Source organism: Oryctolagus cuniculus, chromosome 1 (assembly GCF_964237555.1).
Source record: "Oryctolagus cuniculus chromosome 1, mOryCun1.1, whole genome shotgun sequence".
NCBI lineage: Eukaryota > Metazoa > Chordata > Mammalia > Lagomorpha > Leporidae > Oryctolagus > Oryctolagus cuniculus.
In genome coordinates, this window is record NC_091432.1 from 261,314 (window position 1) to 285,791 (window position 24,478).

The window sequence follows — 24,478 nt, forward strand, 5'->3', positions numbered from 1 at the left end:
TTTGGCGTCAGCACAGGGCTGCCCAAGCCCCTCTGGCCACGACACCGGGCACCCTCCCTGCCCAGGCCGGGGGGGGGGTGGCACAGGGCTGCATCCAGGCCCGGCACCTGCACTGCCCACCCCTTAGAGCTGCGCTGTGGACGGAGGGGACAGCTCGGGAGGGCACCCAACCCTCAACACTGCCAGCAGGCCTCCCAGGCGACAGTGTTCTGGAACGCCCGCGTGGTGCGGGCAGGCGCGGCGCCGGGCCCCGTGTCCCCTGCGGGAGGGCCCGGGCCCAGCTCCCAGCTCTGCTGGGACCCAGCTGCCTCTCATGTGCTCCCAGCGGGCAGCAGGGGCAGCTCAGGCCCGGCCCTGGCCACCCCACGCAGAGCCGGGGGGACCCAGGCTCGGGGCTGCTGTGGGCCTTTGGGGAGCGGAGAGCGGATGGGAGATCTGTTGCTCTGCCCTCCACCTAAGTGAAAATAAAACCCATAAGAACAAATATCCCATAGAGGGAGCTGCCCCTCCCCCTGGACGCCACTGGCCCCGCTGTCCACCCAGAACCAGCCTCCCAGGAACCTCAGGGGCTCCGTGACCCAAGTGGCAGGAGTGGCCCCTGCTTTGCCCTGGACCCTGGAGCCCTCTGTGCTGGCCACAGCTGGGCCCCGCTGTGCTGCGGCGGCGCTGGGGTCACGGTCATCACCAGGTAAGGGGCGGGGACACCGCGGCTGTGTGGTTCGCCAAGGGGCGGGGCTTTAGAAGGAGCCGGCAGCTCAGGAACAGCGCCCCAGGGGTGCAGCCCAAGTGGGGAGTGGGCGTGGGGGAGCTCCTCCATCAGTCGGGCTCAGGGACCAGGAGGGGCGTGTGGAAACGCAGAAGCTTCCAGAACGTGCGGGCGTCTGGCCTGGGTGCGCAGCGCAAGCAGGAGAGATGGCGCCAGCCGCGCAGGCCGAGGCCTCCCCGCTCGCTGGCTCTCATGGACAGGTGGACAGGACGTGGGGGTGTGGCCTCAGCTCTCTCGGGCGTGGGTGCCGCACACAGGCCCTCAGTGTGCGCCGGCCGTGCCCAGCGCCCCATCCCCACGCGCACGCGAGGACAGAGCTGAGGCCCTCAGGGCCCGGGGACAGGCACGGGGGTGGCCTTATTTACAGTTTATTGACCAACAGGGCAGCGCGTGCGCACATGCGCCACAACACAGGCACTCCGCGGGCGGCCGACGCTTGTGGCCCCGAGGGCCCGGGCGGTGGCGGGCGGTGGGCGGCGGGCAGCGGCTTGGGCTCGGGCCGCGGCAGTCTCACTCGGCCAGCAAGTTTCCTGGCCGTCCACGGCCCCTCGTCCTCGGCGCCCGGTCCTCGTGGTCCGGCAGCGGCGGCTCCCGACCTCCAGGGCCTCACACCGTGACCTTCTCCATGGCGCCCTCGGCCACGTGCACCTCGCCGGCCTGCACTGTGACGGCCGCTGCCTGTCCGCACAGGTGCTGGTGGTCCTTCCAGTCCTGCGGGGGAGGGGGGGCTCAGGTCAGCGCTGGCGGGGCCCCTCCGGGCACCCAATCCAGGCCGCCGTGGGCTCCAGGACCGAACCCGGGGAGGGGGCTGTTTCTCAAATAAGAGAACAGGGGTCCCCACCCGAGTCTGGTCCTCCTCTCTGCTCCACGCACACGGCCAGGGGGCCACTTCCTGGTGCCCCTGAGGCTGTCCTGCGCCCCTGTAGGGTCTGGGGCCACGCCAGCCACCAGCCGCATCCCACATGGGCGCTGGTTCAAGTCCGGGCTGCTCCCTGGGAAGGTGTGGGAAGATGGCCCAGTGTGGGGGAGACCTGGGGGGGTCCAGGCTCCCAGTTTGGCCTGCCCCGCCCCAGCTCTCACTAGCACCTGGGGAATGGACCCGTGGGTGGCCTGTCCACCTTCCAAATAAGTAGGCTTTAAAAATAAGTAAAATGGATTTTTAAAACCCCCAAAATCCCACTAATAATCCAAATCTGACCTAAAATGGCCGGGACTCCCATGGCACCCGGAGGCAGGGTGGGGCCGAGGCCAGCACAGGCGTGGAGCCAACACCCCGGCGGCTCCGCGGGAAGGCGGACACAGCTGGGCGGCGGCGCTGCACCCGGCCCGGGGCGGCCGAGGACTACAGGGCCAGGAGTCCAGGCCTGCGCCCGTGTGTCCGGCACCGCATGCTGCACACGTGCTCCTCCAGGCTGAGGCCCACGTGTGACACGCCTGCTGCTCCGGGCCGAGGCCCGCGTGTGACACACCTGCTGCTCCGGGCCGAGGCCCGCGTGTGACACGGGTGCTGCTCCGGGCCGAGGCCCGCGTGTGACACGCCTGCTGCTCCGGCCCGCGCAGTTACGGTGTTAAGACCGTTCCTGCTCTCTGGGGACTGGAACAGCCCCTCTTCCTGCCTGTGAAGTTGTTAAAGGAACAGCGGCCCCGGTTCCTGCTGAGCCGGGGAAGCAGCAGTGACGGCCCAGGGCCTGGGCCCCTGCCCCTGCACGGAGCTCCTGGCGCAGCCATCTGGGTTGGGACCAGCAGATGGAGACCACCCCCTTTCTCTGTGACTCTGCCTTTCAAACACATACGTCCTTAGAAAAGAAAAGAGGCCGGCGCCGCGGCTCACTAGGCTAATCCTCCGCCTAGCGGCGCCGGCACACCGGGTTCTAGTCCCGGTCGGGGCGCCGGATTCTGTCCCGGTTGCCCCTCTTCCAGGCCAGCTCTCTGCTGTGGCCCGGGAGTGCAGTGGAGGATGGCCCAAGTGCTTGGGCCCTGCACCCCATGGGAGACCAGGAGAAGCACCTGGCTCCTGGCTTCGGATCAGCACAGCTCCGGCCTTAGCAGCCATTTGGAGGGTGAACCAACGGAAGGAAGACCTTTCTCTCTGTCTCTCTCTCTCACTGTCTAGCTCTGCCTGTCAAAAAAAATAATTTAAAAAAATGCTTTTTAATCTTAGAACTGGGTAATAGCTGGGGGCCACTACGAGGTCAAAGGCCTCACAGGCATGAACTGCCCAGGGAGGGGCCTCGCCAGACAGGGCGGAGCTCACAGAGAAGGGGCGGGGTGGAGCAGAGGGGTGGGGCAGAGAAGGGGTGGGCTCACAGAGTGGGGCGGGCAGAGAAGGGGCAGTGTGGGGAGAGGGGGTGGGGCCCCAGACAGGGTGGGACGGGCAGAGGGGGCGGGGCTTGTAGGGAGAGGGCAGGGTGGGCCCTACCTTGCGCTGGCAGAAGGTGGAGCAGTAGTTGGCCTTGTGGCAGCCGGTGCACTCGCTCAGGGCCTCCCGGCCGCAGTTGGCGCAGGACTGCTGCAAGGAGAGACAGGGCGGTCAGCGTGGGCTCTTGGGGCGCCCGGGCAGCGGCCTTCTAGGACCAGCACACACAGCCAGTCAGGCCCCGCTCGGCCATCCAGCCCTGGCCTGTGCCAGCCCCCACGCCCACCGCTGCCCCAGAACTCACCTGGGCCACGGGGTCAGAGGCCCCGCCCTGCACAGAGCAGCGGCCCCCACGGGTCACCTGGGGGACACAGCCCCACTGCTTCCGAGGGGACGGCTCTGACCACACGTGGCTGTGGAAAGCTGCAGGGCCCAGGCCGTCGTGGCGAGCACCACACCCTCGGAGGGCAGCTGAGTGGCCTCCCCGACCCCTGCGCACCAGCACCTCCTGCCGGAGGCACAAGCAGATGGGGCGGCTGGTGCACACGAGGCCCAGAGCGGGGCCAAGGGCGGGGGTGGCAGTGCTACGCCCAGTGGCTGAAGCCACCGCCTGTGACACCGGCATCCCAGGTGGGCGCTGGTTCCAGTCCCGGCTGCTCCATCTCCCACCCAGCTCTCTGCTGTGGCCTGGGAGAGCAGTGGAAGATGGCCCAGCGCTTGGCCCCTGCACCCACATGGGAGACCCGGAAGAAGCTCCTAGCTCTGGCCTGGCTCAGCCCTGGCTGCTGCGACCATTTGGGGAGTGACCCAGCGGATGGAGGCTCTCTCTCCTTCTGTCTCTGTCTGCCTTTCAAATACAAAAATAGGTAAATCTTTTAAAAAATCAATCAAAAAAGATGGGCGAGGCCGGCAGCCACAGCCGTGGGTCTGGGGCAGGGGCAGCCAGTGTGGGAGGGGCTGGACCCGGCTGTGCTGCTGGGGGGTGGGCGGGGCAGGCAGCCATTTGGGTTTTGCTGGTCATTTGCTGAGTCGCACACAGCAGAACGGAAAGGATTTAGAATGCCCTCGGGGCCGGCGCCGCGGCTCACTAGGCTAATCCTCCACCTTGCGGCGCTGGCACACCGGGTTCTGGTCCCGGTCGGGGTGCCGGATTCTGTCCTGGTTGCCCCTCTTCCAGGCCAGCTCTCTGCTGTGGCCAGGGAGTGCAGTGGAGGATGGCCCAGGTGCTTGGGCCTGCACCCATATGGGAGACCAGGAGAAGCACCTGGTTCCTGCCATCGGATCAGCGTGGTGTGCCTGCCGCAGCGCGCCAGCCGTGGCGGCCATTGGAGGGTGAACCAACGGCAAAGGAAGACCTTTTTCTCTCTCTCTCACTGTCCACTCTGCCTGTCAAAAAAAAAAAAAAAAAAAAAAAAAAAAAAAAAACCTGGCCGTGGCACCATGGCACCGCGCACTGGAGCCTGGGGCCTGCCGGTGGCTCTGCGTGCTCCCTGCTGGCACGCGCCCCGAGGCAGCAGCCCCGGCCCAGGTTCCTGGGGCCCTGCCACCCACACGGGGGACCTGGATGGAGCTCCTGGCCCAGCCCTGGCTGCTGTGAGTGTTTGGGGGAGTGCACCAGGGGCTGGGATCTCTCTCTCCCCTTCTGCCCTTCAAACAAACATAAATGAGCAAAACTCTAGCGCCAACGAGCCACTGCAACCACAGCAGCTGGTCCCGCTGCTCCACCGGCGCTGACCGCGGCCCGACCTGCCCTCGGGCCCCGCACGCCCAGCTGACAGCGAGCTTGGGGACCGCGCTCCCAGTGGGACGCGGCGGGGCTGGGCCAGGCCCCTCCCACAGCTGCTCCTCTTCCTGGGAGAGCAGGGATCGGCCCGAGCCGGCCTGGAAGCTGGCCAGGGCCCTGCGGCCACGCAGCTGCTTCTCCCGGACACTGTGCCCTTGGCGGCCAGGCGGGGACACAGGGCGTCCCCAGAGAGCTACGCCCACGGCCCCAGAATGGCTGCAGCTGGGCAAAGCTGTTTGTTGTAAAGATACCTATTTTTTTTTTTTTTTTTTTGGACAGGCAGAGTGGACAGTGAGAGAGAGAGACAGAGAGAAAGGTCTTCCTTCCGTTGGTTCACCCCCCAATGGCCGCTACAGCCAGTGCTATGCTGATCTGAAGCCAGGAGCCAGGTGCTTCTCCTGGTCTCCCATGGGGTGCAGGGCCCAAGCACCTGGGCCATCCTCCACTGCACTCCCTGGCCACAGCAGAGAGCTGGCCTGGAAGAGGGGCAACCGGGACAGAATCCGGCGCCCCGACGGGGACCAGAGCCCGGTGTGCCGGCGCCACAAGGCGGAGGATTAGCCTAGTGAGCCGCGGTGCCGGCCATATCTACCTACCTACCTACCTATCTGAAAGGCAGAGCTAGAGAGACTGATCCTCTATCCCCTGGTCACTCCCCAAATGGCCGCAACGTCAGGGCTGTGGCTGGGCCAGGCCAAAGCGAGGAGCTGGAGCTGCAGCCGGGCCTCTCACTCGGGAGTCAAGCTGCACATCAGTGGGAGGCTGGGTCAGAAGTGGAGCGGCCAGGACTTGACCCCGTGCTCACACGGGGTGCCGGCATTACAGGTGCGGCTTCACCAGCTGTGCCATGCGCCAGCCCTAAATCTGATCTTTAAAAAAATTCCACGGGCGGCGCGCCTGGGGCGTAGTAGGCTGAGCCACTGCCTGCAGTGCCGGCATCCCACGTGGGCACCGGTTCGAGTCCCGGCTGCTCCACTTCCGATCCCGCTGCCTGCTGTGGCCTGGGAAAGCAGTGGAGGACGGCCCACGTGCTTGGGCCCCTGCCCCTGTGTGGGAGACCAGGAGAAGCTCCAGGCTCCCGGCTTTGGCCTGGCCCAGCCGCAGCTGTTGTGGGCATCTGAGGAGTGAACCAGTGGACGGAAGCGCTCTCTGTCTCTCCCTGACTTTTAAATAAATGACGTTTCAGAGAAGAAAACAGAGAACACTTCTGCCCCATCTCAGACAACAGCAGCCTGCAGGAGCCATGGCTCTTGTTCCCCTGGCATCCACACCCGCCGGGGAGCCAGGGCAGCCGAGAGCCCGGCCCGCGCTCAGCCACCGCGAGGCAGCAGCAGCGACACACCCGCGGGGAGGCCCAGCCCCGCTCTGACACGCCCCTCCCTGCCCACATCCCACAGCGTGGCCGTGCTCACATGCGGCCAACCTGAGGGGCAGGGGCAGCGAGTGGGGCGGGGGCGGGGGGGCTCCCTGGCCTCCCTCACAGCAGGGGGCAGTGTGCCCACCCCGGGCTGCAAGGAGGGGAGTGGGACCGCACGCGGGCTGTGGGAGGCTGACTGGCGGCGTGCTGGGAGAGGACCCTCTGTCCCACGGTCAGCCAGGCTCAGTGCTGGCGACGGGGGAGGGGGCCCTGCGCTGGCCCCTGTGAGCTGGGTTACTCTCGCTTTTCTCTCCTCTGACTCTCAGCGTGCAGTTTGGAATCACACACAGGGCAGCAGTCAGAGAGCTCCGTGCACGGGCTCACTCACAGACACCGCGGCAGCCGGGGCTGGGCCAGCCCCGAGCCAGCAGCTCCACCCGGGTCTCCCACGCGGGTGCAGAGGCCCAGGCTCCCCGCTCCTCGCAGGAGCTGGAAGGCAGGCCAGGGTCCCACCTGCTAAACAGCACCTCCTGCCTGCAGCCGTGGGAACAGGCGCTCCCCGACACTGACGGGGCCCACACAAGAAATCACGGAGGGGCCGGCACCTGCCTGGGAGACGCCGATGAGCGCCATGCCCGGGCTGCAGCCTGGCCCAGCTCCGGCCGCTGCGGGCACCTGGAGGGAAGACCTCCCTGCTCTGACTCCGCCTCTCAAACAGATCTTAGAAAGTCACCGCGGAAACGAAGAACCGAGAGGCGCGTCTGAGTCTCGCACAGGCTTTGCGAGAAAAAGTTCATCTCGAGTTTCGTTTGCAAGCCGAAGTCCACGTTTACCACCGCTGGAAGGGCTCAGGCCCCACCTGCCCACGAGCCGGCCCCGCCCCTGCGCTGCCTGTGACCCCTGCGCGTGGTCAGCCCTGAGCGACTGCAGCCCCTGGCCCACAATGGCCAGGGACCTGGGGGTGGGGTGGGGGGGCTAAGGCCACACCGTGCCCTGGCCATGCCTCCTCCACACCCTGGCTCAGCCCACTCTGAGGACAGGGAGCCCACACAGCTGCGTGCGGGAGGTGGTGAGGACAGGGAGGGGTGAGGGCAGGGGTGAGGACGGGGAGGCGGTGAGGACGGGGAGGGGGTGAGGACAGGGGTGAGGACGGGGAGGGGTGAGGACGGGGAGGGGGTGAGGACAGGGGTGAGGACGGGGAGGGGTGAGGACGGGGAGGGGGTGAGGACAGGGGTGAGGACGGGGAGGGGTGAGGACAGGGAGGGGGTGAGGACAGGGGTGAGGACGGGGAGGTGGTGAGGATGGGGAGGCGGTGAGGACGGGGAGGGTTGAGGACGGGGAGGGGTGAGGACAGGGAGGAGTGAGGACGGGGAGGCGGTGAGGACAGGGGTGAAGATGGGGAGGGGGTGAGGACAGGGGTGAAGACGGGGAGGTGGTGAGGACGGGGAGGGGGTGAGGACAGGGGTGAGGACGGGAGGGGTGAGGACAGGGAGGAGTGAGGACGGGGAGGCGGTGAGGACAGGGGTGAGGACGGGGAGGTGGTGAGGACGGGGAGGGGTGAGGACGGGGAGGCGGTGAGGACGGGGAGGGTTGAGGACGGGGAGGCGGTGAGGACAGGGAGGGGTGAGGACAGGGGTGAGGACGGGGAGGGGTGAGGACGGGGAAGGGGTGAGGACGGGAGGGGTGAGGACGGGGTGAGGACGGGGAGGGGTGAGGATGGGGAAGGGGGTGAGGACAGGGATGAGGACGGGAGGGGTGAGGACAGGGGTGAGGACGGGGAGGGGTGAGGACGGGGAGGGGTGAGGACAGGGAGGAGTGAGGACGGGGAGGCGGTGAGGACAGGGGTGAGGACGGGAGGGGTGAGGACAGGGGTGAGGACGGGGAGGGGTGAGGACAGGGAGGAGTGAGGACAGGGAGGCGGTGAGGACAGGGGTGAGGACGGGAGGGGTGAGGACAGGGGTGAGGATGGGGAGGGGGTGAGGACAGGGGTGAGGACGGGAGGAGTGAGGACAGGGAGGAGTGAGGACAGGGAGGCGGTGAGGACAGGGGTGAGGACGGGAGGGGTGAGGACGGGAGAGCGCACACAGAGCTGCGGGAGGCGCTGCCGCTGCACCCCCCCAGCACCGTCCAGCCTCTGCAGCAGCCAAGACCACCGGGAAGCAGGAACCCTCCCTGCCCATAAAATGGCTCCCAGATGCCTCCCTACTGAGACAACGCCTCCCCCGGGGCGGGGCCGTGGCCCAGGGCGGGGTGCGGCCCCCTGATGCCCGCATCCCACGCGGCACGGGTTCGAATCCCGGCTGCCCCACTTCTCACCCTCTCCCTGCTTCAGCCCAAAGGAGACCCAGGCCCCGCCGCTGCAGCCACCCATCGGGGCCTGAACGGTGGACGGAAAGCCTCTCTCCGTCCAGCGCAGAGGAAGGCGCGTGGGTGTAGCGCCGCCCCCGGCGGCCTGCCCTACCTCCTTGCGCTCGGCGTCGGCCTGGGCCTTGGCCTGCGTGGCCGCGGCCTCGCGGTAGGAGCTGGCCTGCCGGGCCTGCTCGAACAGCGTCTTCAGCTGCTGCGCGGTGCTCAGCAGGGAGTTCACCATCTCCTCCAGGTACAGCCAGCTCCGCTGCTCCGCCGGCTCCAGCCCGCTCACCACGGCAGGGGGCACGGCCTTCGTGGGCGTGGAGGGAGGGACGGCCAGGGCGGGCAGGGACGTCAGCACTGGAACAGACGAGCGCCAGGGCGATGGGGGGCCCGCCCTCCCGGCCCCACACTTGATTCCCCAAGAAAGCCGGTGCGGCAGGGTGACCCCACAGAGCGAGCGCCCGCCACCATTTCCTCACTAGGGGCCAACACAGCCTCCCCGTGCCGGCTGCCCGCCCCACGCGCACAGAGGCCAGCGCTGGGCAGGCAGGGCCCACCGGGCCTCCCAGGGCAGGGACCCGAGCACCCGGAAGCTGGGCTAAGATCCGGACAGCCGTACCAGCCCTGCAAGAGCAGAGCTGGCCCCTTGGACGGCGGCCCCGTGAGAGCCCTGCACGGAAGTCGGGGCCAGAACCAGGTGTCCCCGGCTGGAGCGGCCCAGCCCTGCGGCCACAGCGGGGCTCCGGTCTGAGCTGAGAGGAGAGTGACAGAGCTGGGAAGTGGGGGCACAACAGAGGGCCTGGACCTGAAGCAGACCTGCTGCCGGACCTGGGAGGCAGGTGCACAGGAGAGAACTCACAGGTGAGCACACACAGGAGAGCACACAGACACACACTCACGGGCTCACACGCACACACACAGACACACACACTCACGGGCTCACACACACACACACACAGCCGCACACACACACGGGCTCACATGCACACACATGTTCACACGCACACACACACACGGGCTCACTCAGGCGCAGCGTCACAGCCGCACACGCTCACGGGCTCACACGCACACACACGTTCACACGTACACGGGCTCGCTCAGGCGCAGCGGCACAGCCGCACACGCACACGGGCTCACACGCACACACACGTTCACACGCACACACACGTTCACACGCACACGGGCTCGCTCAGGCGCAGCGGCACAGCCGCACACACACACGGGCTCACACGCACACACACGTTCACACGCACACACACGTTCACACGCACACGGGCTCGCTCAGGCGCAGCGTCAGCCCGTGCAGGACGCGTGGACGAGGGCCGGGCCTCTCTGTGCTGCCCGAGGGGGCAGAAAGGGCCAAAGTGCAAGCACCCCGTGGGGTGGGGGCACGCAGCTCCACCCCCTGCTCTCACGCGGCAGCCCCCAGGTCACGGCGCTCCCCGTGGCGGCCGGTGCTCACGGGTCTCCCTCTGCGGACACAGGCAGGGGGCACAGGCAAACCGCATCCCGTCGGAGGGCCTGGCCTGAGTCCCCGCCCTGGCTCCTGACTCCAGCTTCTTGCCAGCGCGCACCGGGAGGCAGCAGCCACATGGGAGACCCGACGGAGCGCTCAGCTCCTGGCTTCGGCCTGGCCAGCCCTGGCTGCTGTGGGTGTGTGGGGAGCGAGCCAGCACGCGGGCGCTCCCTCCCTCCGCCTCTCGGCAAGATGAGAAAATAGATGAATCAGTCTTCACACTCACCTATCTTGGGGTGTGAGGTGGGCAAGGCGGCCTCGGGGAACGGGCCCATCTGGCAGCCGTCCTGGTAGCCGGGGTAGTGGGGCTCGGGGTGGCCCACGCGGCACGGCGGCTGCACCCCAGCCTCCTGCACTGGAGGGGAGAGGGAGGCTGGCTGGGACGTGCACGGGCACAGCAGACTGGGAGCCTGCCCACGTGGGGACCCCCGGCCACTCAGGGGCAGGGGAACCGGTCCCCAACACCAGCGCCTCCGGCCGGCTCCACACAGCCCTGGGCGGCGGCAGGAGCTGGCAAACAGCCAGTTTTCAGAGCCGGGCCGGTCACTCGGGTCCTGCCCCGGCCGGGCCCCCGTGCGGGCCAGCCCAGCCCACAGCTTGGCCACGGTGAGGAGGCGGCCGGGGACGCGTCACGCGGGGCTGAGGCTCACCTGTGGCTCCCGCAAACACATCTCCCTGGGCCGGACTCTCGGATATGACGGCCGTGGCCTCCACGGTGGACGCCCGGTCGAAGGTCAGGGCCCCGGAGGTGCTGATCTGTCCCGAGGGTGTCACGGTAACTGCAAAGGCGGAGGAGGCTCAGGCCGGCACGGGGAGGGACCTGGGCTCACGCTGCCGCCATTCCAGCCGTGAGCCCGGCCGGTTTGGTCAGGAGGCCAGGGTGGGTGCGCGGCCGGGGGTCACGGTTCAGACGCCCACCACCTGGGTCAGAACTGCCTGGGGGGCTGCAGGGACGGCTCGGCGCTGGGGTCCCTGCACCCCCGGGGGGGAACTGGACGGAGCTCCGGGCTGTTACGGGACTTGGGCACTGAACTCTGCTTTTCAAGCAAACCAAAGACTCGGGCTGCAGCCGTGCGCCCCGGCACACGGGTTCCCGGGGAGCCACCTCCCCTCCCCTCGCGCAGCACTGGGCACTCACAGGTGGTGGCGGCGGTGGCCGGCAGCAGCGTGATGTTCTTGGGCGCGTCCTTCTTGACTGGGGTGGTGGGCAGCTCGTTCTCCTTCTTGCGCCGTTTGTAAGGCACAAAGAGCCTGACCGGCCCACTCTGCGGGGAAAGCAAAGCCGGCCGGTGGCGGCACTGGCGTGAGGGAGGCCGCTCTGCCTCCACTCCTGGCGCAAGCCCTGGACGCGTGGTGAGACCGTGTCGGGAAGCCGAGCGTGAGCGTGGCCCTGAACTGCCGCCTGCCACGCCGGCATCCCACGAGTGCCAGTTCAAATCCTGGCTGCTCCATTAGCTCTGTGAGAGCTAATTAGCCTGGGAGAGCAGAAGGGAACGGCCCAAGTCCTTGGGCCCCTGCACCTGCGTGGGAGACCCGGGAGAGGCTCCTGGCACCGGATCCATGCAGCTCTGGCCGTTGCCATCTGGGGAGTGAACCAGCAGACGGAAGACCTCCCCACCCCTCCCCCCCCCCCGCCCTGTAACGCTTTCTTCAAATAAATAAATCTTTCAAAAAAAAAAAAAAAAGAAAAGAAAAACAACACCCCTCTCTACACTAATAATTCCACCAAATGTCGGGAAGGAGACTGAGCCGTGACCCAGGGGCTGCTGGGGCTCCCGGGAGACGGAACCACTGGCCGGGGCAGGCGCGGGGGAGCCGGGGGCGGGGGCGGCAGGGAGCCGAGCCTCCCCAGGACTCCAGCAGGAGGACCGCACACCACCAGGCAGCCCCACCCGGCCCAGCCAGCAGATCACTCTGGACAGAGGCTGTGGGGGCAAATCCACAAGGCTTGTTCTTGAAGGCTGCCGCCGGTGGACAGAGGTCCCCCGGCACACCAGTGCTTTGGACGGAGGTCCCCCTGCACCCCCAGAGCTGTGGACGGAGGTCCCTCTGCACCCCCACTGCTGTGGACGGAGGTCCCCCTGCACCCCCAGGGCTGTGGATCGAGGTCCCCCTGCACCCCCAGAGCTGTGGACGGAGGTCCCTCTGCACCCCCAATGCTGTGGACAGAGATCCCTCTGCACCCCCAGAGATGGACGGAGGTCCCCCTGCACCCCCAGGGCTGTGGACAGAGGTCCCCCTGCACCCCCAGGGCTGTGGACGGAGGCCCCCCTGCACCCCCAGTGCTGTGGACGGAGGTCCCCTGGCACACCACTGCTGTGGACGGAGGTCCCCCTGCACCCCACTGCTGTGGACGGAGGTCCCCCTGCACCCCCACTGCTGTGGACCGAGGTCCCCTGGCACACCAGTGCTGTGGACGGAGGTCCCCTGGCACACCACTGCTGTGGACAGAGGTCCCCCTGCACCCCCAGGGCTGTGGACGGAGGCCCCCCTGCACCCCCAGGGCTGTGGACGGAGGTCCCCCTGCACCCCCAGAGCTGGACGGAGGTCCCCCTGCGCCCCCAGGGCTGTGGACGGAGGTCCCCCTGCACCCCCAGGGCTGTGGACGGAGGTCTCCCCGCCAGGGACTCCTGTAGCTCCGTGTACAGGCCCTGGCCACCGTCCAGCAGACCCAGCCTCGGCCTTGGGGGCTGAAGGAGCCCGCACAGGTCTCAGCGCCCGAACTTCTAGAACTCAGTCGCGTGACTTCCACGATGCCACGTCTGCGTCGGCTCCACACCGACACGCGCCCGTCACCCGTCTGCCTGTCACCCGCCTGCGTTGGCTCCACGCCCACACGCGCCCGTCACCCGTCTGCCTGTCACCCGCCTGCGCTGGCTCCACACTGACACGCGCCCGTCGCCTGTCTGCCTGTCACCCGCCTGCGCTGGCTCCACGCCCACACGCGCCCGTCGCCCGTCTGCCTGTCACCCGCCTGCGCTGGCTCCACGCCCGCGCGCCCATCGCCCGTCTGCCTGTCACCCGCCTGCGCTGGCTCCACGCCCACGCGCGCCCGTCTGCCTGTCACCCGCCTGCGCTGGCTCCACACTGACACGCGCCCGTCGCCTGTCTGCCTGTCACCCGCCTGCGCTGGCTCCACGCCCGCGTGCCCGTCGCCCGTCTGCCTGTCACCCGCCTGCGCTGGCTCCACGCCCGTGCGCCCGTCGCCCGTCTGCCTGTCACCCGCCTGCGCTGGCTCCACACTGACACGCGCCCGTCGCCCGTCTGCCTGTCACCCGCCTGCGCTGGCTCCACACTGACACGCGCCCGTCGCCCGTCTGCCTGTCACCCGCCTGCGCTGGCTCCACACTGACACGCGCCCGTCGCCCGTCTGCCTGTCACCCGCCTGCGCTGGCTCCACACTGACACGCGCCCGTCGCCCGTCTGCCTGTCACCCGCCTGCGCTGGCTCCACGCCCGCGCGCCCGTCGCCCGTCTGCCTGTCACCCGCCTGCGCTGGCTCCACGCCCGCGTGCCCGTCGCCCCAGTTCTGTCACACAGTGGGGGCTCGCTGAGCGGCTCTCACGAGGCGGGATTTCAGACTCGAGGTTCTGTCCCCGAGCGAGCTCCGTGACGCGTCTGCGCCAGAACCCCCAACACAGCACACAGCGCGGCCCGCAGCCGCACTGCTGCGTGCCCGGCTCGCGCGGCCGTCAGTCAAGGCGCCCCCGGTCTCGGGCAGGGGCGGCGGCTCCCCAGGAACCTACCAGGGTCAGGTCGTCACAGCAGGCGGCACAGGTGCAGGAGGCCGCGTGGGGGTTCAGGATCCCGTCCTGGAACCCAGACAACGCTCGGGTTAGGGCGCCGTGGCCGGCCGGGCGCTGCCGTCTCCCTCCTTCTGGAGCCCTGAGAAATAGGACCCTGGCGTCCAGGGCCTGTCCACCTGCCCGCGCCCCTGGGGAGGGGCCACACCAGGTGCGTGGGGAAGCTCCCCCCACCCTCCTACTCTCCTACTGCCCTGCTCCGGAGAGGACCAGTGACCAGGGGCCCTCTGACCGCAGGGCCGGCCCCGGCCCCCCAACCTAGACGCGGCACTGCAGACCCCTCCCCCTCCCCCCTTACCCCCTCCCCCACACGTACCTGGATGAGGCACTGCAGGGGGCGCCCTGCCCTCTCCCTACCTGGAGGAGGCGCTGCAGGCCCCCTGCCCCCTCCCCCACACGTACCTGGATGAGGCACTGCAGGGGGCGCCCTGCATAGCGGATGCTGCGCTTCCAGTCCTTGCTGCTGGCGCGTCCGGCCATGGCCTCGAACTCGGTGGGGCTGTACCAGTTCTCCCCCTGCTTGATGCAGCGTCCTCGGCCGCCTGGGCCAAGCAGCAGCAGTCACGGGGCCACTCTGCCCCCCGCCCCCGCTGGCCAGCCCAGGCCCTCCAGGCACGTGGGAAACCTCCACCCACACCCAGGCCAGCAGGCTGTGCTGACCTCCGGCTGCCCACTCCCAGGGTCGCCTCAGCCACAGCCCCACCCCTACCTGCTCTCTCCCCACCTGGCCTCGGCCTGGGGCCCTCACCTGCCCAGGACCCGAGCCCCTCCCCCGAGCCCCCCTCACCTGAGCCCTGGTACCCAGGATCCTCCCCCGAGCTCCTCCCCAGCCCCCTCCCCTAGCCCCGCCCTCACCCGAGCACCTCCCCCTGCCCCGCCCCTGCCCCCCCCCCGCCAGTGCCCGCCCAAGACCCTGCCCTGCCCCCTCCAGTGCCCGCCCCAAGCCCCTCCCCTGCCCCTGCCCCGCCCCCTCCAGTGCCTGCCCAAGCCCCTGCCCCGCCCTCCTCCCCTGTCCCACCCCTCCAGTGCCCCGCCCCTCCAGTGCCCGCCCCAAGCCCCGCCCCCGCCCCTCCAGTGCCCGCCCAGGCCCCGCCCCCGCCCCGCCCCTCCAGCGCCCGCCCAGGCCCCTCCCCTGCCCCCGCCCCTCCAGTGCCCGCCCCAGGCCCCGCCCCCGCCCCTCCAGCGCCCGCCCAGGCCCCGCCCCGCCCCGCCCCTCCAGCGCCCGCCCAGGCCCCGCCCCGCCCTCACCCGAGCCCAGCCGGCTCTTGTGCAGCGTGCCGCTGACGTTCCTGCAGCGCACGGGCAGCTCGCTGTCGTACACCGAGGGGTCCCAGTTGTACTTGGTGCCCGTCTTTTCTTGGCCGGGGGTGAGAGGAGCGGGGGGAGACTGAGGCCCTGGTGAGGGACGCGAGCTGCGGTCACGCGGCGGCCGCGCTGCCGGCGACCCCACGCTTTCTGCAGACCCCGCGCGGGAGCCTCACCTGGCGCCAGGGGGGCGGCCGCGCCCTTCAGCCCCGTGGTCTCCACGATGCTGCCGTCGGCGTGCACCACGATCAGCGTGGCCTTCTCCGCGTTCAGGCCGTCGCCGATCTGCAGGGCCGTGCGGCCCGACTGCAAGAAGTGGCGGCGCTGACGACCACGGAAGACGGCCGTGGCCTGCGCAGGGCGAGGCCGGCACCCGCGTCGTGTGCTGACCACGAGTCAGTGTGAGCAGGAGGCCAAGGGCGCCTGCCCAGCCCAGCCCCGCGCCGGGCCCCAGCCCTGGACACAGCTGGCCCGGCCCCGTGCCGACCACTGCCCTGGACACAGCTGGCCCGGCCCCGGCCCCTCCTGGCCACACTGCTGCCCCAGGGCGCCCCCCAAAGCAGCACTCGGTGCTGAGCCTTCATCTCAGCAGTGGGGAACCAGCGGCGAAGCAGGAACGCGCCCCAGTCAGGAGGACGCTGGCCCTGGCTCACAGGCTGTGCCCCCACCCCCGTCTCACGGGAGCCCCCTGGTGGTCAGTGCGGTCACGGCAGGCTCCAGGCTCCCCCAAGGAAGGGAGGGTGGGGAGAAGCGGGAGACCACGGGACTGCAGTGTGTCCCTGCCCCAAGGTGAGCAGCAGCGCTGGGAGCTGGGCCCAGCCCACTGCCCGGAGGCCGACAGCCCCGGCCCCAGCCCCAGCCCACTGCCCGGAGGCCGACAGCCCCGGCCCCGGCCCCAGCCCCAGCCCACTGCCCGGAGGCCAACAGCCCCAGCCCCAGGCCCAGCCCACTGCCCGGAGGCCGACAGCCCCAGCCCCAGCCCCAGCCCACTGCCCGGAGGCCAACAGCCCCAGCCCCAGCCCACTGCACAGAGGCCGACAGCCCCGGCCCCAGCCCACTGCCCGGAGACCGTCAGCCCCAGCCCCCAGCCCACTGCATGGGGGCCGACAGCCCCGGCCCCAGCCCACTGCCCAGAGGCCGTCAGCCCCAGCCCCCAGCCCCCAGCCCCCAGCCCCAGCCCCAGCCCCAGCCCCCTGCACGGGGGCCGACAGCCCCGGCCCCAGCCCCAGCCCCAGCCCCCTGCACAGGGGCCGACAGCCCCGGCCCCAGCCCCAGCCCACTGCCCGGAGGCCGACAGCCCCAGCCCCCAGCCCCAGCCCCAGCCCCCTGCACGGGGGCCGACAGCCCCAGCCCCAGCCCACTGCACGGGGGCTGACAGCCCCAGCCCCAGCCCACTGCACAGGGGCTGACAGCCCCAGCCCCAGCCCTAGCCCCCTGCACGGGGGCCAACAGCCCCGGCCCCAGCCCACTGTGCGGGGCTCCCTCCAGCTCCCCCACATCCTGAACACCTCACGAAACTCCGTCCACTGTGCACTGCCCGTCGCTCAGCGGGGCCCCTGCCCCCCAGCCCCCCAGCCCTGTGGGCAGCCCCCTCCTCGGCTGTGTGCAGACCCAGGGGCGGCTTACCAGCACGTGTCCCGAGATGGAGGCCGCGTTCGCCACCGAGGTCGTGAAGACGTTGTCTGCAGAGGCCCCCACGTTGGCCACAGTCACCGTGGTCACCTCTGCAACAGGACGAGGCCACCTCAGGCGAGAGAGCGCGGGGACCCCGACAGAGGCCCCGCCCTAACAAGGCCCCACCCAGCAGGCCACACGCCCCCACCCCAGCTCCTCCCCCTGAGCGGCTCAGCTCACCTGCCAGCTCCCGCCTCCGCCAGTGTCCTCCACACACCTACACACGTGTGTGCATGCCCACATACATCACACACGCATGTGCACACATAGCAGGCACACACTACATACACCACGTGGGGACACACATCTCACACACGTGTGCAGGCACACACATGACACCACATGTGCCACCACCCTGGCATTCCCTGGTCCTCAGCCGAGCGAGCTCCCTTCTGTGCCATAAGATTCCCGCCCCAAGCCTCCCCAGCACCCACCAAGCTGCAGGGACAGGGCCCCCGTCCACCTGCACCACCAGGCCCCAGCAGGAGCGCTGACCACGCAGCGGCCACTCAGAGGCCATGCGGCCAGCCCCGGGGCTGCCCGGGCAGGGCCGGTGTCCGAGCGCACGAGTGGACAGAGGCACCGCTGGTCACGGAGTCACAAACCAGCAGCCACTTGGCCTGCACGTCCCCCACACCCTGTAACACCGGCACAAAGGACTTCAGGGCACGAACACATCGCCAAACCAGCGTCCTTCAAACAGCCCACGGTGGCGCCTCCTGCTGGCCACCCGGCCCAGAACTGCTCAGGGCCACGCCCCTGACCCCCAGTCCCAGGGCCAGCAGCCTTGCCGGTCAGCGGTCAGCAGCGGGGAGGCACCCCTCTGCAGGGCACTGGCCGCACAGCCCAAGGCTCGGGTGTCGAGCAGCGAGCGGACACACGGGGAGGCCGGGGCAGGGAGCTGGCCACCTGCACCGCGGCATCCGCGTGACCCTCCTGTGCCACCAGCACCCAGCATGCACGGCGCGGGGGGCAGGCAGGTGTGCAGAAGGTTCCAGAACACGGGTAACGTGAGGTGCAGAAGGAAGCAGGTGTCCCTGCGGGGCCGGCGTGCGGGGCAGGCGCGCAGGAGCCGGCGCGGCGCACTTGCCTGCGAAGGCGGCGGCGGCGGCGGCGGCAGCCGCCTCGTCGGGGCCGGGCAGGGCCTCGGCGCCCATGTCCATGTGCCCGGGCTCGGCAGCCATCACCGCCACGGCCGTGACCCGCCGTGTCTCGCGCTCGGCCTCCGAGTCCGCGTCCTCCTCCGAGTCCTCGTCCCTGCTCAGCACCGGCTCCTCGGCCTCGCCCCCCGCTGCGGCCGCGGCCGCCGCCGCCACAGCGGCCGCGGCCGCCACCGCCGCCGCCTCGGCCAGGCCCAGCTGCTTTGCCGCCGAGTCCGAGTCCTCCATCCGGACTCCGCCGAGCCCGCCCGAAGGCTGCGTCCGGGGCCGCCCGAAGCTGTGGGAGCCGAGCCCGAAGCGGGGCCCGAAGAGGCGGGCCGAGCCGGGCCGACGCCGCCCGAAGTTACGCCTAGCCGTCCGCCGAGCCGCGCCGGGCCGGGCCGGGCCGAGCCGAGCCGAGCCGAGCCTGTGCCAGGAGCCTGGAGCCGAGGAGAGCCGAAGCAGCCCGAAGTGAGGCGCCGAGCCGGCCCGAACGCTTCCGAGGCCGCACGAGCCGGTCCGAATGCTTCCGAGGCCGCACGAGCCGGTCCGAACCCTTCCGAGGCCGTACGAGCCCGGTCCGAACGCTTCCGAGGCCGCACGGGCGTTTCCGAGCGGCTCGGTCCCGAGCCCTCCTCTCTGCCTGCGAGGCCCTGCCCACGGTGGCCCGCGGCCGACGGCGACGTCCGGCTCCGGGCGGGCTCTCGCCGGCCTTCGACGACGCAGTTCGGCCTCTCCGGGAGACGCTTGCGGCCCCGGACGGAGCCGATTCGCCCCGAGGCCAAGCCGATCTGAGCCGAACGCCCCCGAGTCCAAATCCTCCCGAACCTCGGCTCCCCGCCTCCTCCGGTCCGAAAGTGGCCGAGCGCCGCCGGACGGACGAGTCAGGCCTCGGTCGCGGCGCGGTCGGGCCCCTTCGGTCGCAGCGAAAATGGCCGAGGCCGCGCAGGGGCCGCCGGGAGCGGGGCAAGATGGCGGCCGCGCGGCGAGGTGAGCGGCGGCGTGAGGTGACGGCCGAGCGGGCCTCGCCGTCGTCCCGGGCTGGGGCTTTCAGCGGGCCCGCGAGGCCGCCAGCCTGGGACACGCCGTGGCCCCCCGCGGGAAGCCGCCCCCGGGAGCGGGGCGGGGCCGGCCGCGATCCCGCACACGGCAGGCCGCGCGGCGCGGGGTCCCCGCCGAGCGGGACGCCCTCGGGCCCGCCCGCGTCGCGGCTCCTTTAAGGCTGAGGGGCGCGCTCCGTGCGTCGGGCTCGTGGGCGCGCGCGAGGGTCCCCGCCCGGCGCGCCCCCGGCCGCGCGGCCTCCTGCCCGGGCAGGTGCGGGGTCCTGCGGGCGGAGGCCTGGGCAGTGGGGCTGGGGCGGCCAAGGGGTGACCGACCCTGGTGCGCTGCCGGCTCAGTGGGTCTGTAGATTTATTTGAAAGGCGGCTACAGGGGGAGAGAGCGAGCGTCCACCCGCTGGCCACTCCCCCAGTGGCCGCACAGCCCCGGGGCAGCCAGGAGCCTGGGACCCGGCCCGGGTGTCCCCCAGGCAGCGGGATGGGAAGTGGAGCGGCTGGTCTCGAACCCGGGCCCCCAGCCGCTGCGCCAGCACCTGCCCCGCCCCCGCCCGGTCGGAAAGACCAGCGGGTTCCCCCTTTGTAGCAGTGGCGGCCTGGGAGGGAGGGAGACCCCCAGTGACCGTCGTCCGGCCTGGGAGGGCGCAGGGACCCCCGGCGCCCCGCACGCCCCCCAGACCGCTTCGCCCGCGCGAGGCGAGCGCGCCCTGGCGGCCGTCCCCGGGGCTGCAAAGGCCGCCGGGCAAGAACCGCCTCCGCGGGAGCTGCGGGCGCGGGGCCGGGCTCAGGACCGAGGGGAGAGGCCGCAGGGGCCCTGTGGGGTGGGCACGACCAGAAGACTGGGCCAGAGGCCGGCGCTGTGGTGGAGTGGGCTAAGGCATCCCATGTGGGCAGCGGTTCGAGTCCCGGCTGCTCCACTTCGATCCAGCTCCCTGCTAATGCAGTGGAAGACGGCCCAGGTCCTTGGGCCCCTGCACCCACGTGGGAGACCCGAGGAAGCTCCTGGCCTGGCTCTGGCTGTTGTGGCCAACTGTGGAGTGAACCAGGGGGTGGAAGATTCTCTGTGTCTCTCCGTCTGTAACTCTGCCCCTCAAATAAATAAAATCGACTGGGCCAGAGCGCGTGTCGGGGGGGGTGCTCTGGGTGACGGGTGCAGTTGCAGAGGAGGGCAGGGACGGGCGAGAGGGCCCGGGAGGGTGCCTGCAGGGGGCCCACAGGAGCTTCCTGCTGGGGGGTCGGTGTCGGTGTTGAGAAGGCCGCGGGTGTCCACCTCACCCGGGGACGCTGTGTCTTGCAGGGAGCGGCTCCTCGGAGGTGGTATCCTGCCACAAGCACTCGCGCCCGCAGGACCTGCTGGCCAGGAAGCTGTCGGCCGCGCTGCCTTTTCCTAAGATTGACGGGGGCGGGCGCTGTGGCGGAGGCGGCTGATCCTCTGCCTGCGGTGCCGGCATCCCATATGGGCGCTGGTGCGAGTCCCGGCTGCTCCTCTTCCCACCCAACTCCCTGCTGTGGCCTGGGGAAGCAGTGGAAGACGGCCCAGATGCTTGGGCCCTGCACGCGCGTGGGAGACCGGAGGAAGCTCCTGGCTTCAGCCTGGCCCAGCTCCAGCCGTTGGGGCCATCTGGGGAGTGACCCAGTCGAAGGAGGACCTCTCTCTCGGTAACCCTGCCTCTCGAATAAATCTTTTTAAAAGATTGATTGCTGTCACAGAGAGAGAGAGAGGAGTCTTCCATCAGCTTCTTCACTCAAATGACCACAACGGCCAGGGCTGAGCCGGCGGGAGCCAGGAGCTCCATCCAGGTCTCCCAGGTCGGGGCGGGGCCCGACGCGTGGGTCCTCACCTGCTGCCTTCCCAGGCCGCCGGCAGGGAGCGGGGCGGGTGCGGAGGCTCCGGCCGGCAGTGATTCCGCTGTTAAGCGCTGGGTTCCGGGGAGGGGGTGCAGGGCTCCTCTCCCGCCGCCCCCCACCGGGGCCGAGCTGCCCCCAGGCGGAGAGGAACAGCTTTCTCCAAAGGGGGGCAGGAAAGCAGGGCCTGCCGGCCTGCAGCCGCCCCGCCCTCCTGCCTCGGGGGTCCCAGTGCCCGCACCAGGACTGGGAGCCCAGGGCTCCACGCACCCGGGCCGGACCTGCGTGCCCCCGTTCTGAGTGAGGCCCCTTAACCGCCGCAGCTGTCCTCGGCGCCCCTGCAGGCGCTGTTCCGCCTCAGCCGGGCCTTCTGCGCCCTCTACTTCCCGGCCACCCTCCTGATGCTGCTCTATAAAAGTAAGCCCCCCCCCCCCGCCGGGCGCCCTGGGGGCCGCCCGCCAGCCGCTGCAGCCCCGCTGTGTGCCCGCAGGTCAGGCCTTCAGCTGCCCGCCCGGCCACCTGCTCCTGGACGCGGCTCTGCTCCTGCTGATGGGGCTGCTCGAAGCCCTGCGGCTGCACCTGGGTGAGTGGACGCCGCCCACGGCACCGAGCGGCCGACACGGCACCTGCTCGGGTCACCGCCAAGGGGTCCTGGGCCTTCAGGGCCCTGCCCGGGTCTCGGCGTGTGAGGAGGGGGCTGGCCTGGCTCCCGGCCCCCTGCCCAGCTGCAGGTGCCGTCCCCTGAAGGAAGGGGTTAATTCTCGTCCAGGACCAGGGCCCAGAGGTGAGTGTGGATGCCTCCCTGCCCCGGCCTGCAGCCCTGGCCTCTCACCCGTCCGTCTGCAGACAGGACTGGACCGCACCTGAGAGGCCACTGCCAGGCCCTGGCCCTCGCGCGTCCACCCGTGAGGCCCAGGGTCCAGCGAGGGACCCGAGGAATCGGGGCCCCGGCCCTCCGCGTCCTAGGACCTGGGACTCCGCGGGGCGTAGGGGAGCGAGCCAGCGTCCTCGCTGTCACCGCTTCGGCTCCTCCACGGGGACGGGGCCATCCCAGGAGGGTGCAGTTTGGTCTGTTGGGTGTTCCTGAAATTGTCCAAAGCTGACCTCAGCCCAGGGCCAGGTGCCTCAGGGGTTTTCAACAAAATCAGTCTCAGTTGCCAGCACCATGGCTCAACAGGCTAATCCTCCGCCTAGCGGCGCCGGCACACCGGGTTCTAGTCCCGGTCGGGGCGCCGGGTTCTGTCCCGGTTGCCCCTCTTCCAGGCCAGCTCTCTGCTGTGGCCAGGGAGTGCAGTGGAGGATGGCCCAAGTGCTTGGGCCCTGCACCCCATGGGAGACCAGGATAAGCACCTGGCTCCTGCCTTCTGATCAGCGCGGTGCGCCGGCCGCGGCGGCCATTGGAGGGTGAACCAACAGCGAAGGAAGACCTTTCTCTCTGTCTCTCTCTCACTGTCCACTCTGCCTGTAAAAAAAAAAAAAAAAATCGGTCTCAGCTGAGAGGCGCTGAGGCTCGGGCAGGAGCCCCCGCAGCCCCCTCAACCTTCGCTCTGCTCTCCAGGCACCAAGGGCAACCTGACGGAGGCCGAGGGGCCGCTGGCCGCCAGCCTGGCCCTCACAGCGGTCAGCGCCCTCCTGGCCGTCCACTTCCTGCTCCGGCAGACGCTGGTGCTGTGGGCGGACTCGGCCCTCGGGGCCGCGCGCCTGGCGCTGCACGGCCTGGAGGCCGTCCTGCAGCTGGTGGTCATCGCCGCCTTGGTGAGGTAGCCGCCGCCGAGGAGCCCCTGCCCCCAGGCCTCTGCCTCCGTCCAGGACCTGCTGCTCACGGGGAGCGTCTGCCCAGGACTGAGGGCGGCACCCCTGACCCTCGGGCCGAGGGAGGACAGAGCCCCGTGGCCGCTCAGAGAGGCTGCTTCCTGCCGGCTTCGCCCCCGGGAGGCCCGTGGTTCCTCGCTGGTTTCCGGTGCCTTCATAGTCGCCAGGGTCCCTGCTGGACAGCACAGCCCAGGGCAGGGGCTTTGGGGGGCCTGGGCCAGGCCGCGTCCGGCTTCCTAAAGAAACAGGTGTGGAGGAAGTGGGCGGCTCTCGGGCCTGGGCCCCCAGCTGCAGCTTCTCCCCAGCCCCGAGGAAGGCGTCCGAGCTGACCCCTCCCCAGCCCCGAGGAAGGCGTCCGAGCTGACCCCTCCCCAGCCCCGAGGAAGGCGTCCGAGCTGACCCTCCCCAGCCCCGAGGAAGGCGCCCGAGCTGACCCCTCCCCAGCCCCGAGGAAGGCGCCCGAGCTGACCCCTCCCCAGCCCCGAGGAAGCCATCCGAGCTGACCCTCTCCAGCCCCGAGCTGACCCCTCCCCAGCCCCGAGGAAGGCGTCCGAGCTGACCCCTCCCCAGCCCCGAGGAAGGCGTCCGAGCTGACCCTCTCCAGCCCCGAGGAAGGCGCCCGAGCTGACCCCTCCCCAGCCCCGAGGAAGGCATCCGAGCTGACCCTCCCCAGCCCCGAGGAAGGCATCCGAGCTGACCCTCCCCAGCCCCGAGGAAGGCATCCGAGCTGACCCTCTCCAGCCCCGAGCTGACCCCTCCCCAGCCCCGAGGAAGGCGTCCGAGCTGACCCTCTCCAGCCCCGAGGAAGGCGCCCGAGCTGACCCCTCCCCAGCCCCGAGGAAGGCGCCCGAGCTGACCCTCCCCAGCCCCGAGGAAGGCGTCCGAGCTGACCCCTCCCCACGCCTCTTGTTCGGACCAGAGCTTGTTCTGTGCACTTTTTAAATAAACGTTGGAGCCCCTGGATGTCTGCTCGTCACTGCCCCCCGCCCGCCTTCCCCACGGCCTTGGCGGGAGCTCAGGCTCTGCTCTTGGCTGGAGAGGCTGCAGTGGCCAGCAGGAGCTGGGCCTCCCCCGGCCTACACACCCCGCCCCCGCCTGCAGGAGGCAGTGTCCCCCTGGGGGAGGGGGCGCAGACAGCGGCGCAAAGGAGACTGCTGACTCGGCGTGGACGGTGCCCACTGCGGGCCTGGGCTGCTGGGGCAGGGCGAGGTCACGTGGGCAGCGGGATCCAGGTGTGTTCCAGATCAGCCGCAAAGGCCATAAACCAGGAAGCCAGGCCCCACCGGCCCTGGGCAGGCCCCGCGCCACTTCCTGTCTGTCTGCACAGCCCAGCTGCGGTGCCACCGGCCCTCCTGGGACCTTGGACCTGGCCTGGCCTCCCTAGCAGCAGTCAGAGCCTGTGGGTCCCTAGGGCGGGTCCAGCGTGGCCTGGGCCTGACCTCTGCCCGTGTGCACTTCCTTCTCGCCTACCAGCCCAGGGCACCTGCCCTCCGACCTGTCCCCGGGGTCCCAGAGATGTGGGCCTTGGGGAGGGAGAGGGAGCCCCGCCCTCACTCAGGTGTCCAGGCTGGAGGCTGCTTGCGTGGCCCCGCCCATCTGAGGCGCTCAGAACCGCCTCTGACCCCCGCACAGCCGGAGCCGGGCCGCTCCCCAGTAATGGGGGTCGGGGCTGGGCTGAACCGAAAGGGGATCCCTCTGGACCTGGGGCCCGCGGGG

At 70.1% G+C, this 24,478-nt stretch overlaps 3 protein-coding genes across 9 annotated transcripts; 1 reads left to right on the forward strand and 2 right to left on the reverse strand.

Moving 5' to 3' along the window:
- Positions 1 to 1,118: 1,118 nt before the first annotated feature.
- On the reverse strand, positions 1,119 to 18,456 carry DEAF1 (DEAF1 transcription factor). 2 transcript variants are annotated; one of them, XM_070055551.1, is made up of 12 exons: positions 18,002 to 18,456; positions 16,864 to 16,961; positions 15,414 to 15,543; positions 15,181 to 15,327; positions 14,335 to 14,474; positions 13,876 to 13,941; positions 11,269 to 11,395; positions 10,781 to 10,909; positions 10,357 to 10,485; positions 8,724 to 8,971; positions 3,186 to 3,272; positions 1,119 to 1,477 (listed from the first exon to the last, which is right to left on the reverse strand). In XM_070055551.1, exons 1-12 carry the CDS (start codon positions 18,297 to 18,299, stop codon positions 1,373 to 1,375), a joined length of 1,704 nt encoding a protein of 567 aa, XP_069911652.1. In that variant the 5' UTR covers positions 18,300 to 18,456; the 3' UTR covers positions 1,119 to 1,372. The 2 variants fall into 2 exon arrangements, with proteins under 2 accessions (XP_069911652.1, XP_069911633.1); XM_070055532.1 differs by having other exon boundaries at positions 3,186 to 3,275.
- LOC138846792 (uncharacterized) lies at positions 4,554 to 8,633 on the reverse strand. The gene is made up of 2 exons (XM_070063501.1): positions 8,541 to 8,633; positions 4,554 to 8,464 (listed from the first exon to the last, which is right to left on the reverse strand). The coding sequence occupies exons 1-2, from the start codon at positions 8,631 to 8,633 to the stop codon at positions 7,283 to 7,285; spliced, it is 1,275 nt and encodes a 424-aa protein (XP_069919602.1). The 3' UTR covers positions 4,554 to 7,282.
- A 45-nt stretch (positions 18,457 to 18,501) lies between the features above and the next one.
- Positions 18,502 to 23,725, forward strand: TMEM80 (transmembrane protein 80). 6 transcript variants are annotated; one of them, XM_070055677.1, is made up of 5 exons: positions 18,502 to 19,040; positions 20,403 to 20,914; positions 21,274 to 21,367; positions 21,441 to 21,734; positions 22,509 to 23,725. In XM_070055677.1, the coding sequence occupies exons 2-5, from the start codon at positions 20,855 to 20,857 to the stop codon at positions 22,712 to 22,714; spliced, it is 654 nt and encodes a 217-aa protein (XP_069911778.1). In that variant the 5' UTR covers positions 18,502 to 19,040; positions 20,403 to 20,854; the 3' UTR covers positions 22,715 to 23,725. The 6 variants fall into 6 exon arrangements, with proteins under 6 accessions (XP_069911778.1, XP_069911877.1, XP_069911835.1 ...); XM_070055776.1 differs by having other exon boundaries at positions 20,403 to 20,764; XM_070055734.1 differs by having other exon boundaries at positions 20,403 to 20,422.
- Positions 23,726 to 24,478: the final 753 nt, after the last annotated feature.